This window comes from Brienomyrus brachyistius, chromosome 19 (genome assembly GCF_023856365.1).
Source record: "Brienomyrus brachyistius isolate T26 chromosome 19, BBRACH_0.4, whole genome shotgun sequence".
NCBI classification, from domain to species: Eukaryota; Metazoa; Chordata; class Actinopteri; order Osteoglossiformes; family Mormyridae; genus Brienomyrus; species Brienomyrus brachyistius.
In genome coordinates, this window is record NC_064551.1 from 12,236,384 (window position 1) to 12,251,877 (window position 15,494).

Here is a 15,494-nt window from a genome sequence, read left to right on the forward strand (position 1 = left end):
CAAATCATTCTAATGTCCCCCCTCTTTTTGCACCCCTGCACTCAGTCAGTATGATTTTGCATCTATCATGGCTGCTTTTTTGTAGTGTATATTTTTAATCAAAATTTTTTAGTTCGGTGTTCTGTTCTGTTTACATTCAACCGTGGAAGAATTTACTATAGTGCAGTATGCACAGTATGCAGATTTTCCTGTTCAAACACACCTACTAATTCAGGCAATTAGCTGATTAAGATGTGTTTAACAAGGGAAATCTGCAAACTTTGTTGGATTCTGACCCCCCCCCCCCCCACCCCCCCACCCCCCCCCCAGGATCGGAATTGGGGAACTCTTCTATAAATATTCTTTGCATAACCATCTATTGTGAGACACAGATCTACTTCTTACATGTCTTGCAGAAAATACTAGCATGCATTCTTAAAAAAAAGAAACACGTAGGTTGTTTTTGAATTATTTTGCGGTATAAGTGTAACCTGAACAGAATCTCTGATATGTCATATAGTGACAAAACATCCACCAGAAACAGGGCGCGACGAGAGCTGAATTTAATTATGGTAAATGCAAAAACAGTATTCTTTTTAGCCGTGGTATAGTCACATATGCCTTTTCACTCCAATCCTGCAGGTGGCAGTATCGAGGAAGCACTCCAAAGTACCCTCCGGCGTTAAAACAAATAGATGAAGAATGAGGGTCATGCGCGCTGTGCGCTTGATTGAAGGAATTCGCAGTTTTGCATGTCTGTGCTCGGAAGTTCTTAAGTTTTGAAGTCGGACTATTCTGGCGATATTTAACTTGGAGTCACAGTAAGTACTTTGTGGCGCTTCTGACTCACGTTGTTTGTTTGAAGTTCACTGTCAGACAGTGGAACCTGGTATGTTATTGGCGTAAAAGCAAAATTTGCGCTTTAAGGTTTCTTCGCTGGAGTCCTTGCTGACGGGTGTTTCGTTACAGGTAGTTTATCCGCCAGAAATAACCGACGCGAAGGCGAAGCTTTCCTACCTATAGAATTAGGAAGCTAGATTGTCATGATTTTTGTTACTGTTTCTACCCGTACTTCACGGTAAATATTTATACTTTTCAAATAAAATGTGTATCATAAGGTGATGGAGTACTAAGGTGGTTCTTTTACTTGTATGTTCGCCGATGACGGGAGGGAAAGACGGTAAACTAGAGAAACCGGCTTATGCTAAGTAGCAGTGACTGTTCAATGTTTTGTTTTTACGCAGTGGCGTGTAATAAGGTAGTTTTTAAAAGACGTTTCGCAGCGTCGAATGAGACTACAAGTAACGGCAGTAAACGAAGCCGGTTACCTAAATGTTAAGAACTGTACGATTTCATTATGAATTTCGATCTTTTTTTCATTTAGTGGTTATGATTTGACAGTGCTAAGAGCAGTTCTTCAGGGGGCTTTCCGGAGTGCAGAGAGGGGTGGCTGAGGATGTGTGGGACGGGGTGTCAGACCTTCTCAACTTCCTTTGGGCGCCTTGGCGTCCCCGGGACGCTCCGCTCACTCCATATTAAGTGGCAGCGCTCCAGCACCGTTTCTGTGCTTTCCAGACAAGTGCCTGCTAGTCCACAACACGCCAGTGCCTTTGCAAATGCCATATGTTAACCTTGGTTTCATTTTCATTTATATTGATAAAAAAATACATCAGATGAGTCACCAGAGACTACCTCTAGGGTCGCCATTACCTACCACTTCACACATAACGCACCTTGTAGAGGTATGTGCATGTATATGTGTATGTTTATGGTTATGCATCTACAGTTTACGTATATGTAGAGGCGTATCTGTATATAATGTATGGATGTATGTATGTATGTATGGATGTATGTATGTATGGATGTATGTATGTATGTATGGATGTATGTATGGATGTAGGTGCATAGAACGGGTGTATATATGTACATGCCAATACCCAGCACTACCTCAGTAGTTAATTGTAGATATAGTAGTTACATAGTTGATATTTATTACTACTTGCACTTTCCACAACCCACTACCCATATTTCATACGGTGTATGGGTGCACATAGGCATTATTACTACTATTGTATTAGTGCTCTATCTTTTTTATATCATTTTTATTTTGTATTCTTATTCTTGTATTTTTTATATTCTTTACTCTTGTAAACTCTTTCTTGCTATCTGTTTGGAGCTGCGTTAACAAGCAAATTTCCCCACTGTGGGATCAATAAAGTCCTATCTTATCTTATCTTAGATAAGTATGAGATGATACGCGGTTAAATTTGTCCCGGTCTGTGAGTCAGGGAAAACTAAAGTGCAGTAACTTGAATTGCAAAATGTAAATATTTGCAGTTGATGCTTGTATTGTTTAGTTAAAGGTTCGTTAAAGAATTCTTGCAGGCCAGGAGGAAACTGATTTGATCAAAAACAGGAAAAAGCAATATCAAAACTATCAGCTCACCATGACTGATGAAACAGAATGAAATGCCCCCTCTTCCTTGGTCAGGAAACTAAGGGCTCAGGTTCCCTGCAAAAACAGGAAAGAGTATCAGGAGATTCCACACTGGGAACTGGGCACTGTGTCACTGTGAGCTGTCACCCTGCTCCGCTCTGTGTCTGCTGACTCGTCCAGGGCGGTGACAAGGGCTTAATCTGTCACTGACAGTGAGAGGCTGACACTGGTCTGGCCCACAGCTGTCTGATTGTCTAAGGGTTTCCGTCATCTTGGAGCGAGTTGTCTAGAAACTCATCTTGTTCTTTATTTTGGCGTATGGAGTTTAGTATGGGTGGCACTGTGGCATTTGCCAGTGACTGTTGTCACTCTGCCTTTGCCTGTGTGCATCTCCTCCTGACCTTCAGACCCATTCTGTGGTGGCTTTATCCTCTCCTTTCTCACATCTGTATCAGCTTTCGTTTTCCTCCCAAAATTTTGTTCATGTTGTTTTGTTCATATTGTTTTACCTTATGAGTGCTTGCTTTGGAGGGTACTGTCAGGGTTGCCAAATTTGATCAGCTGGGTGGCATGAGATATATTCAATTTGAGACAAATCTGCACATGCATTTACATGTATGTAACAGTTTTATTACCTTGTAAATAGTCCATCGGGTTTACCATCTACCCCAACGCTTTTGATGTGGCTAATTTCAGTTTTATAATGGAATAATATGTATTTTGCTGTAAGATTTCTTGCATCAGAGTCTGAAAGTGTGAACGGACCGGCAGAGGCGTGAAAGTTGGCAACCCTGGTACTACATGGAGGGATATTTTTCCTGTAAACCAGGGATGGCCCATCTTATCGGCAAAGGGCCGGTTTGTATGCAGGTTTTCACTGCAACTCCCTAATTAGGTCATTAATTAGAGGTCTGATTGGCTGAAGAGTCCTCACAGCTGGGATTGAACAGCTGACCCAAAGGTTATCCAAAAAACCTGCATACACACCGGACCTTTGCGGATAAGATTGGCCACCCCTGCTGTAAACGTTTAATAACCCTTTTTGTCTTAGTGGTTGCTTATCTTCTATAAACGTATCCAGATGTTAGGTCTGCATTCCTATATTATGTTTAAATAATTAACATTGCAAGCAAGGGGAACTACCTGATTTTCCAGTTATGACTTAATCCTCAGTCATTCTGAGGACAACAAACAGTAAGGGTGCTTTTTTACTGTGCCAAGTACAGTACTTTTGGTGTGGTACTTTCGGTACTTTGCTTTTTCCATTCAATTCCAACAGAGTCCAAAAAGTTCCAATCCCCAAATTTCCAAACCACCTGGGGAACTTTTTTGATACTTTGGGGTTTGACTTGGGGGGGGGGGGGGAGGTGGGTGATGGCATGAGAAGAAATAAAGTAGTATTTTGTATATTATACTAGGGCTGCATGTTTTTTGGAAAAATTTTGAATATTGTTATGTGATTTGTTGTAATAAATACCGATGTTTATAAAGCAAAAAAGGAGTTCAAAATTTCTCGCATCCTTCTAGGAGTGATTTTAAACAGCATGGTAGGGCTGGGTGAATAAAAAAAATCTTCATTTTTTTAAAAATAATTTTTGATCATTAATCACAATATAGTTTCTAGAGTATCTCAATACAAACTGAATGAACAAGTTAAAATAAATCACTGTATACATACAAAATTGCCTTAAAATTTTGCCTTTATTATCTATTTCTTAAAAATCTGTTAGAACAGTAACTAAAATAATTTGGGCTTTCTTCCTGTTGCATAAATGAAGCACACGTTTCTTTTTGGGTTTTTTGCTAAGAAGACTAGCCTGTTCAAAGTGTCTGGTTTGGCTGATGTACTAAAAACCCTTTCTGAGGGTGAACTGGCGGCAGGGATGCAAAGCTAACAAAGGTAACCAGGAGTTTCACTTTAGGAAAGGCAGTTGCGATGATTTTACGCCATTCCAGAGCACTGGTCTCACTGCCCACACAAGGAGCTTGGAGGTAGTTTTCGAGTTCAACTTCCGGTGACTTGGTCTGTGAGTCCAGCTGCTGCAGCAGAATGAGGATTCTTGAAAAAGCCTCCCAGTGTCGTCTTGTGTTTTTTGGCTGGTGTTCGTGTTCATCCCTCAGCACAGCTCATCAGTACAGAAGGAGAAGTCCAGGAGCTGAAAGGCTCTAGCTTTCTTGCATTATTTCAGCCACAATTCTGGCCTTCAGGGCAGAGGATCCGAGGATCAAGGTTGGATGATGTGTTCAGATGATCATCAGTAGCAGCATCATTAAATTTGTCCTTCATATAGGGATGACTATAGTTTTAATGTTCTTTGCAAAGTCTGAGTCCTCATCCTCAGGCTTCAGGACCTCCTCACTGAGAAAGTAGGGCACAGGCTTCACATATGATGCACTGATATATGATTCCCCTGACAGTACATCTATGAAACTAGCCAGTGGATTTAGAGCATTGTGGCTTGTGGACAGACTCAGTGACGTCATTGTCTTGCCATGTGGGCACACGGTCATTTTTCTTTTTTCGTTTCTCAGCAGATAGTACGTTTGCAATGGCCCTTTCCTGCTTCAGCACTCTCCCCACCATTTTTTGACGGGACCCCTATCTTGTTGGTGATTCTGTAATCAGTTTCTGCTGGAACTTCCTCTTGATCTGCTGCCAGAAACCTCAGGTTGACTACTTTTCAAAAGTTTCCTGAAGCCGCCTTTTTCGTCAAGACTCGCTGGCATCAGATCTTTCGCCATGAAGTATGTGATTGCATTTGTGGTATGCTGATGTTCTATATGGAGTCATAGCGGCAACTGTAAACGGAGTCGACTGGTTACTAACAGCACCGCTGCTGGAAGGCTACTAGCTCATTCAAGGGTTCATTTTTGCAATCAGCTGGATGGTATTTCTGAAGATGGTGAAACAGGTTTGTTGTATTACTAGTCTTTGTTGAGACCTGTTGGTGTCATATCTTGCAGACTGGCTGTCTCTGGGTTTGGTCTGATTGGATTGGAACCAAACTACTTACACACTTTAGACGACTTGTGCCTTTTCTTTGCTATTATATCTATCTGAGCAATTAACACATGTTCCACTTGTGCTTCACTCATCAAGATGTCCTGGTTGCCCGTCATCTTTTCTCACGTACATAACCATGTTTCTCATGTTTACAACATTGTTTCATTGTGGGGAATGGGCAAATTTGCTAAGGTGACTGTGATTGGTTGTTGTGCTGGCATTGCACCAAGCCTAAGTCCTGCGTGATGGGTCACAGGCATTTTCTATATCAATGCCTTGTCTAATACAGAGCAAACAGTTTGATCGAATTTTATATCTTATGTTTATCATTATCGGCATTTTTTTTTCTTGAGGAAAAAATCAAGCTCTTTTTATCGCCTAGCATTTCAGCAAGGATGAAAATGATTGATTGTCATGGAGAACGTATGCTCTACTCAATAGCAGTGGAAGTAAACTTTAAACTGATTTTTAAATATATACTAGATAATCTTGAAAATGATCTAGTGAACCCCCCTCACACTATAATGTCCAGACAATATGAAGGTATGAAAAAGCCTGATCTCAACCCAGCTGACTTTCGCAGTTCTTGCGATGTGAGAATCGCATGTGCATAACATGTTGGTATTAATATATCGCATCGTCCATCCCTATAATATACTAAAGCCATTTTCTGAATTCAATACAAAATTCCCCGGCTTGTGTTCTGATGTCATTCAGTGCCAGTACCAGTTTTTACACCAGCAGACACAACGAAGTACCGTACTTATGGTACGTACTTAACTGAAGTACCAAACGTACCGTACCTAGTGCAGAGGAAAAGCAAGCTGAAGAGTAAAGTCAAGGTGGCAAAATTTTCTGTGGGACCAAATGTGAATTTTTGGAATTTTTTAGGCTCTCTGTTTAAACTTCACCAGAACTTGAACTTTGTTTCTATTTGTCTTTTGTACTGTTTTGACCACCAAACGAACGAGTAGTTGATCATGATGATACTTTGTCTGCTAGGACGTGTACGCTTAAAGCACGATTTATAGGAGGAATTGCCTCTCGCCACCATCTTGGTGCATTGTCAGTCATGCTAATAGAGTGCTCTGATCATGTTAAAGAGAGTAAGTTAAGTACAGCATTATTATGACACCAGTCATATTCCTTCTACTGAATATGGTCACATAAAATAACATTATATGAGAAAGTTAAAAATGAACGAAATAAAAAGAACTGATATTACTGGATGGGACCCCTACGCAGTATGAAAGCAAAATGGTTGAAGCTGGGTAAAAAAAGTGTGGCCAAAATATTTTGGTGTATTCATGTGTTAGTACCAGTATAAAGCTCATGGTTATTATTCCTTGCCAAAGGATTTAAAAATTTTACGTTTCCTGATCCCAAAACTCGTTTAGCACACAACCCAGTCTGAAAAGGTTCAGTGACTGAACTTTAACATCTGGTTGCAGCTGGTTCACACCTTATCGGTTTTTGCCGGAGGTCAGTGTCCTGTGGTAAATGTGTGCTGATTTCCTTGGGACCTTAACAGGGAAGGTCTGCTTTAGGACGAGTACGGATCTACGTGTCCCACTGACGTGTGATTTCTGTCCAGCTACAGAAGCCTCTGATCACTGTGCTCTGGGCGGCTCCCCCACATACCTGTAAGACAGCATGGACGATATGGAGGAGATGACCCTGAGGGCCAACCAGCTGACAGATGAGGTATGTCTCTTCCATCTATTTATTTCTTTTTCTAATATTTGCCTCATCCCGCTGAGGGGTGACTTAATTGCAAAATGATGATGATGTTGATGTGAATGAAGGCCCTGTTTGTTTTAACATCTGACTTATTTCCCCTTTTGGCCTTTTCTCACTTCCTACTTTTGTCTCTCCTCTCTTCCTGCTGCCTCTGTGTGGGATGGCACAGATGTGGGTGGGGCAGCCGTGCTCGCTGGCTCTGCCTGGCTAATCACCATGCAGTGTCGCCCTGCTGTGGGTTAGGGTAATCACAGTTTATGGCTCCTAACCTCAACAGAAAGCAGTAGTTTGAAACCTCATTTTGTCCAGTCCTTATCAGTGCACCCATCAGTCAGTTTTGGTTTGTGTTCTCTATCGCCTTACGGTAATTGACTAGCTCTGGTTATGACTCTCTATTCCCTTGGATGGTGGTGGTGCATCTTGATATCCTGTTAGATTCTGATCCATTCAGTTCTAGTTTATGTATACATTATTATTTTGTGAAAGCTGTGATTGTATTTCTCTGCCGGATCTCGCAAATGGCACAGATCTTTGACGCCCTAAGCTGCCCCCATATAACACAGGGGATCTAGCTGACTGGAGATGGCCTCAGATTTTTAAAAGGCAGTGCCCACATCTCCAGTACTTGGTTATATAAAAGCAGCATGTCAATATTAGCTCTTTATCTAACTAACCTTAGGCAGTGCAATGTTCCTGTCCACCTGGCTGAGCACCCATTACATACCGGATCATTCATCAGACAAGGGTCTTTTTCCCCATTGCTGCTCTTTCTTCCCCCTTTCTGGTCCACCACTAGCTGCCCCTGCAGCTCAGCCTTGGCTAAGGGGCCTGTCCTCCATTTACTAACTCCGTCAGGCCGTTGACTCATCTGCTGTGAGTAGGAAGGAAACGCCACATCCCAGCCCTGTTTACAGTAATTAGACCCTGCATGACGTCAGGCTTAGTTTGCGTTTGTTTGCTATCAGTGGCTTTGCTCTGCTCTGCTCTGTGCTGCAGTTGTTACAGAACTTCCTACCGTTCAGTTGAAACATGCAGCACATGGAAAAGTGCCTAAACAGGACATGGGACACCTCGACCACTAGAGTTCCACCTTTCCTGTAGCAGATTGAAATGCAGCCCCTCGGTCATAATCAGTGCTTCATGACCCCTGCACTCCCCTCCCCCCACATGGACAATGCATGCTTAAATCTGTTAGCTTTTGAAGGCAGAGATGGGAAGAAGGACAGGAAGGGTTTATTTCTCTGTCAGAGCTGGGTGAGGGAACTGATCTCCCGTTTCTCCGCTTGCAGTCGCTGGAGAGCACCAGGCGGATGCGGCAGATTGCCGAGGAGGTGAGGCAAGGGTGCAGCGCCACCTTCCCCCCACCCCCCCATCCCAATTACTGCTGTGCTGCTCGTGTTACTCTGCCCAAATGAATTATTACAGTGGAAAGTGTTAATCCCTCAGTGCAGTTATGAGTGTTTGTCTTTGACAGGGTTCCGACCTGAAATGCTGCTAAATTTGTGTGGTCTAAAGTTGTCTTTGGCCCAAACTTGTGTTTTTATGTATTGATAACATCATTGTCCAGGGTAAATGGTCCATGTGAAGTGAATAAATGTACAGAATTTCACCAGAAATAAAACCTCAGCCGTCTTTTTCTGCAGACTCAAGAAACGGGAGTGAAAACGATGGGAATGCTGGATGATCAGGGAAGTGAGTGCTTGCCCTGTAGCCTTTCACAAAGAGGCACACAGTTCTGACTGACATCATCGTCATTCTGTCCCCAGCTCACACCATGCTCCTGCCCCTTTCCCCCCCCCAGATAAGCTGAACGACATCGAGACTGGGCTTGATCAGATCAACGAAGACATGAAAGTCGCAGAGAAGAACCTCACTGAAATGTCCAAGTGCTGTGGCCTCTGTCTGTGTCCATGCAATAGGTAGTGATAAGATGCCGCTTTCCCACCAAAGTTAAGCAACTGTTTTCTGGTTCCAGTTACCTGGGCCCTCTTGACCGGGGACTTTTGTAGGCCCTTTCTCAACACACAACAGGAACTAGGACTTTAATGTTAAATAAGCATGGGAGATGCAAAAAGCTCAGGTTAAACTTCACATGTGATTTCATACGAAACTACACTGCCATCCCAAATCACATCCTGTATTGGTTCACAGGGATGCAGCATTTTATTTATTAAGACCCATAACATGTTTATAATTCGTTATTAAATCTGGCCAGCAGATTTTTTTTCCAAATAAAAACATTATTCTGCTAAGTTTCACTGCCAATACTGGTGATTATTTGGCAAAAATATATCAAGTACTGATCGAATTTTCTGATGCAGAAACACAGGAATGCTAGTAAAAATAAATTCATTAATTTAATGTCTAATCATCTGTTCAATTTTTGCTCCACTACTACCTCTTTCCGCGCACATCGTGTAACTTCCAAGTTGGTGCCAGTGCTGGTGGTCAACCAATCAGCAGAGTTTCAGTGTTCTGGGTCTATTTCAGAATAGGGACCACAAAATAGAGGTTCGGGAAGTACCCCCGAGTGAGAACGTGACAGAAGTTTCTGGTTCCTGAAACGGCTTCCCGTTGTGTCTGTAACAACCATTACCTAAGGCCCATTCAGGTCCCTCGTGCTCTTTCCCCGAGTCCCATCACACACTTAAGAAGGTTACTCTCCAGTGTTCAATTGATGTTGGTTAACGGGAGCGGCTGATTTCAGGGTGAAGACGACCGACAGAGGATACAGGCGTGCTCCGGACAGCGAGAGCGGCAGGGGGCCAGTTGTGTCCAGCCAGCCTACAAGCTCCCGCAATGGGCAGCCAGGCCCAGAAGCCAGCGGCCCCTACATCAAAAGGTGAGACAGGCTCGCCTGCAGAAAGCCAAAATGGCCACCTGCTTCTCAGTGCCTGGCACGTTTTGAACCAGAACAGAAGAGAGGCCACACATCAGCCCCATGGAGGGGGAGGGGGGGGGGGGTACCACCTGGCATCTCTGTCTGCATGCTTGGTCTTGTAGGATAACAAATGATGCCCGGGAAGATGAGATGGAGGAGAACCTGGGCTATGTGGGGGGTATCGTGGGCAACTTGAAGAACATGGCCCTGGATATGGGCACCGAGCTGGACAAGCAGAACAAGCAGATCGACCGCATCAATGAAAAGGTCTGTCCCCCCTGCACCACCGCCGTATGCTGTTATAATTTCACTCGCAGCCTTTCCAACGCCCTGCTGTTACTGTGACTGCTACAGGCGGAGATCACCAACGTCCGTGTCCAGGATGCTGACAAGAGAGCCAACAACCTGCTGAAGTAGAGGGAAGGCCACTGTCCCGCTCCTCATTATCTCCTAATGAGACCACGCCCCCCCTGCTCAGCTTCCCCAACCCGGAAGAGAAACCTAGCGGGGGACCTAGTCACCAGAGTGCCGGCGTTCACACGAGATTGGCGGCACTGTGGTCATGTCACTTCAAAAAGCTGTACATTCTGTTAGTTACGGGAGTAGCGATGCGTTCAGACCAATGGTGGGTAGAGTTACTGGGTGCGGCCAATAGGCTCCTGGCTTATGACCTAGTGAGGTACCTGATTGAACGTTAGTCAGACCACTCAGTGATAAGACATCAGTCTCGCCCACTGTTGTTTTTAGGTTTCTTTCACCTATTACATGTCATTTCTAAAAGTGAGTGTGCTCCAGTCTTGGCACTTTCTGACGTCCCTTGTGTTTTTCTTTTTGCTAATATCGAACACAAAGTGAAACTGATAATATAGTTCAGCTTATAAGTAACATAGATTTGAAACATATATTTTTGATTATCGCAGTGTTATTAACGCAGCTCTGTTTCAACTTTGTGTTTCACTGTGTGTTGTTTTTAAGATCCCTTTCATTATTTTCCAGTTCTGTCCCATTTATACTGGTTGATTGCTTATCATTTGGTATTTTTAGTACCAGATGGACAATCTGTTCAATGCAGTTACCTCTGACCACAGTAGGCATTGATCACTTATGCTGTATTTCCTGCTCACTTTAATAAAGTAACCTTTAAATGGTTATACACTTACGCTAAATTAAACTTGACATTTGCTTGTTTGTTCTGTAATGAACCGTATTTTTACGTGAATTTTGTGGTTGAATTTGGTTTGTTGCAGTGTGTTTCCACTTTACAATGAATGGTATGAATTGTACCTTCAAGGCGCTTATTAATGGGGAGAGTGTATGGAAGTAATTTTAATAGTCACGTTGTGTCACTTAGATGTATTATCTTTACATGTATTAAATATTTTCACTTACTTTGAGGTGGGTTGCAGGGACATTACCATCCAATGCTGACATATTTAGATACTGAGATATTTAAAGGATATCTGTACTTATGTCTTTTATAGCTTTGAAGTGTAAAGTATTTTTTTTGCCGCCCGTTTGTACTTTTTAGGTCCTTGATTTCTCATATATATATATATACATATGGATTAAACTGAATACAAACCATTTTGCAATGGAAATTAACATCTGTGAATCTTTATTTTTTAACCCTGCTCTCCAATCGCCTGGTTACTCTTTTGAATTAAGTGATTACCTATGTAGGACCACATGCACGCATACGCCTCTGAGATAAGGCCCAGCCTGGTGTAAGAGGTACTCGTTGGCCTAGGCAAAAAAGGGGGGTTGTCTTACAAACCAAAGACTCACCCAATACCTTGAAGAAAGTTCTCTCAAGTTTGGCCTGTGTATACCTCATATGTGTTATGTGTTACTTATTATTGCTAGTTTTCGATATAAATATAGGTTATGTTTGTGTCCTTAGACAATCTTAGTGTTTTGTCTGCCACCCTTATAACCATGTTTCACAGAGTATCACCTATCTTACCCTTCTCACTTGAACCATTATATAGAAATGGATAAAAATATATGAACAGCTACCCCTGCATATATGCTTTAATGGTTATCCGAAAGTAGTCGTGAAAGTCAAACAATATAACCAGGTATCTCAGTGGGTCTTCTAACTATCAGAGGTCTTTTCTTTCTTTAACAACCCCCATTATGCAATCCTCTGTTGGCCCTTATCTGATCTCTTAGCACTTCTTTGTCTTCTACTATTCTGTGTTAAAAGACTGAATCAATGTGTATATTATCTAACCCGGGGAGCAAATCATTGGAATAATGATTAACCATAGTATATAATTTCCAGACGTTTAATTGAAATTGGGATTACAACAAACCAACGGCCACACCTATCTAGGGGTAAGATGTGCTGTTTGGGTGTGAATATGTGATGTAATGTCTGTAGAACTTACCCAAAATAGCAACATATGGTGATGTGCAACACTAGCCACCTACACTATATACTGAGGTGAGTCATTAACATGCACAATGTAAGAAATTAATACAGATATGAGGTGTGAACCTCCAGGTTGGTATGGCATGTTTGGTGTCAAACTGATGGAAAATTGCTCCTGAGCTCAACTCTGATCAGTGCTTATCATAAAATTATACGTATCAAAGGTTACACGTGTTTAATAAAAATCAGCCTAGTCGTACATCTCAAAAGGACTGCCAAAGACACCGCTCTGAAAGCCCGCCAACTAGATGGCCAGCCATTGGTTCAGGTGTCGGGTTCCTGGTCATCCCTATTCATAAACTTTAGACCATTAAACCTGTCGCCTTAGATTCAGAGGAGGAGCCCTCCAAAAAAACACCAAGAAAATGCCAGAACACTGTGAAGCGCGGTAGAAAAGCCCGTCCTGAAGCCTGCCGGTGAAGGCCTGCTACCCAGAAGAGAGCTGCAACCCCAAGACGAAGCCTTTCACCTTAAAGCTTCACAAGGAGAGAAAATCCAAGGGGCTCCACACCAACAACCGCTCCAAACACTGCGCCTTCTTGAGTGCCACCATTGCCTCAGCTCTATTTAGACTTCTAAAATACTATTTTCAGTTACTATCCAATCAAAATATGGGAACTTATACCTCTGTATGTGTTACGTTACCACTGATCCTCACCCTACATGAACATGGGGCCAGCAGGGATATCCAGAGGCATAGCCAAAAATTCTGCCCCCCGCCTGATAAAATTCATAATTTTATAAATTAATGGACCTCTGTAAAGTACTGCCCTCCTTCCAGAATCTGCCTGGGTGTTCATGCCCCTACTGCACCCCCAGATAAAGAAAACCAATGGCTCAATACTTCCCTGTACAAATTCAGCTGGGTAAAGGAGTTTAATCATTTCCTAAATGGCATGTACAATGCAAATGGACGATGTCATATCACAAACCATACAGTTTCCATTTAAATATTCATTCAGGGATATCCATTCACTCTGCAAGTGTAAACTGCTTATGCTCTTTTGTAACTTTACCCAAGATGTGTGCCTGACTCTTTGTTCTATAATGGTTGGTTCCTATGTCCTATATCCTAATGGCGTACAAGATCAGAGCTGTGTCCGTTATCTTCTAAAACAGAGGTGCGCTCTGCCTTGGGTCATCCGGCAGAACACTGATGGAGTCTTCAGCCTTACCACACAGGAGACACAACATGGTATACTCCTGGAGATCATAATCAGAAAAGAAAATGAATTACACGGAGCAACATGGAAGTACTGTGTTTTGCATGTGCAAAGCATTCCATTGTATTGAATACTACTGATTTCAGCTGATTTTGCCTCCTGAGGAGAGGAAAAAATAAGGAGGGGGGGGCTTCACCTGATAATCATCCACGACGGAGAAGGTGTACTCGTGCCTGGCTATGATGTGGTCACAATTTTTGCACACATCTATACAAGAAAAACATTTCAAAGGAGGTACCAAATACCATGTGTAGTGTACATAAATGACAGGTGCCAGTCACCTACGGTCATATGTGACAATCTCCTCCCCATCCTCATCCTCTGTGGCCTTGTTGCTGATCAGCATAAAGTCTCGCTGGTGGCACTTGGCACAGCCAACGTAGTTCATCAGGTAGGAGCCATCTTCCAGACATGTGTTTCCCTGCAAAAGCACAAAGTCTTATCAATTAGCAGGCTACATTAGTGAAAGTAAAGGTTCACTGTTCACCCGTCCATTAGTCCTAATATCGCTACTATAAAGATGAGACATTTGCAGCAAGTTCAAATGAAGGAAACACCAAATCAAGCTAAATAAGGCAACATGTGAAACATCGGTTAATGACCTGGACGTTTAATAAGAAAGCCACATTTAAAGGCCGAGAAAGCGATTAAATAAATATTGAACAGAATAGGCACGTACCATAATTGATAAATTGCTATGGGAAAAAAAGATTATACAAATAAGCAAAACTATAAACAGAAGTTACTAAGTAATGTTTACACGTGCTTCCCTAACATACGTAATTCCTAGGCGCCTACTCAATACCTTTTTGCAGCTACTTGGACTTGAGTGGAACTATTTGAACAACGTACAGCATTCCCTTCTTTAATGAACTGACGCATATTCTCATGATACATTACCGTGGGGTTCTGTTTTGATTACAGGCTCGATCGAGCAATCTCACACTATTGAAATTCCATTTCACTAACAATATAGTTCGTTGTTTCTTTAGACGTGTGATGAATACGGAATAAACAACATCCGTAAGAGTTTCAAAGTCTCAGGCTCACGTATGCTTTCGCATGGGGACTGTACGTACCCGCTTGACAAGCCTCTTCCTTAAACTGCACGCATACCTTTAGCAGTGATCAAAAGACTTACCCTATCAGGATACTCTTTCTGTACGCAGTCGGTGCACATTATTCTCCCGTTTCCTGCGTTATTATAAAAAGCAAATAGTACAACAACACCCTCAGTGGTTATTACAACGATCCAAATAAATATATAAACAAGCAGTGCACTTCCGCCAAGGCGGCCTTAGTCACGTTGCGATTGTAAGAGGCGTTTACTCCAGTAGATCGAGGCTGCAAAAAAGCGATGCACATTGCACGACTTCCAGTGTCAGTCAGCTCTCATGAGCATGTTATCATTTTTAACATATTATACTAAATTTGTTGTAACCCAATCGCTATAGTTATGAATATTTCCCTTGATAAGCATGATTTAGCTACAGTTCATGCAATTTAACCTATGGGTGAGTGTATTACTTAACTTGAATACATATATACATTCATAAGCTTATGGTAAACTGCATGCACTGACTAATAAAATCGTACTTTCAGATCATAATTGTGAACACTCCTGAGACATTGGTGGTTAATGTTATTAGCGAAATATTTAATCTGCTAAAAGAAATAATGAAAATATTGAAGACGATATAGTACGGGCCGGACTACATCAGTTTTTCCGAAAAGAAAAATGGACGCGTTTTAAACGTCATCATAACGCGACATGACTGCCTGTGACGCCAGACAGG

At 42.3% G+C, this 15,494-nt stretch overlaps 2 protein-coding genes across 3 annotated transcripts; one reads left to right on the plus strand and one right to left on the minus strand.

The window, feature by feature from the left end:
- Positions 1–641: 641 nt before the first annotated feature.
- On the plus strand, positions 642–11,639 carry LOC125714512 (synaptosomal-associated protein 23-like). Of its 2 annotated transcripts, none has more exons than XM_048985201.1 (8): positions 642–800; positions 7,015–7,124; positions 8,450–8,491; positions 8,804–8,852; positions 8,962–9,079; positions 9,868–10,002; positions 10,164–10,308; positions 10,396–11,639. In XM_048985201.1, the coding sequence occupies exons 2-8, from the start codon at positions 7,074–7,076 to the stop codon at positions 10,456–10,458; spliced, it is 603 nt and encodes a 200-aa protein (XP_048841158.1). In that variant the 5' UTR covers positions 642–800; positions 7,015–7,073; the 3' UTR covers positions 10,459–11,639. The 2 variants fall into 2 exon arrangements, with proteins under 2 accessions (XP_048841158.1, XP_048841159.1); XM_048985202.1 differs by having other exon boundaries at positions 690–800; positions 7,021–7,124.
- A 1,693-nt stretch (positions 11,640–13,332) lies between these two features.
- Positions 13,333–15,430, minus strand: churc1 (churchill domain containing 1). Its single transcript, XM_048985203.1, has 4 exons — positions 14,840–15,430; positions 13,984–14,119; positions 13,835–13,905; positions 13,333–13,678 (listed from the first exon to the last, which is right to left on the minus strand). Exons 1-4 carry the CDS (start codon positions 14,876–14,878, stop codon positions 13,586–13,588), a joined length of 339 nt encoding a protein of 112 aa, XP_048841160.1. The 5' UTR covers positions 14,879–15,430; the 3' UTR covers positions 13,333–13,585.
- Positions 15,431–15,494: the final 64 nt, after the last annotated feature.

Coding starts and splice junctions, on each gene's coding strand:
- LOC125714512 (XM_048985201.1), top strand. CDS start 7,074: ATGGACGATATGGAGGAGATGACCCTGAGGGCCAACCAGCTGACAGAT. Junction 8,853..8,961: donor AATGCTGGATGATCAGGGAA/GTGAGTGCTTGC, acceptor TCCCCCCCCCAG/ATAAGCTGAACGACATCGAG. Junction 9,080..9,867: donor TGTCTGTGTCCATGCAATAG/GTAGTGATAAGA, acceptor GGCTGATTTCAG/GGTGAAGACGACCGACAGAG.
- churc1 (XM_048985203.1), bottom strand. CDS start 14,878: ATGTGCACCGACTGCGTACAGAAAGAGTATCCTGATAGG. Junction 13,906..13,983: donor GGAGATTGTCACATATGACC/GTAGGTGACTGG, acceptor TTTCTTGTATAG/ATGTGTGCAAAAATTGTGAC. Junction 13,679..13,834: donor CCGTCGTGGATGATTATCAG/GTGAAGCCCCCC, acceptor TATGATCTCCAG/GAGTATACCATGTTGTGTCT.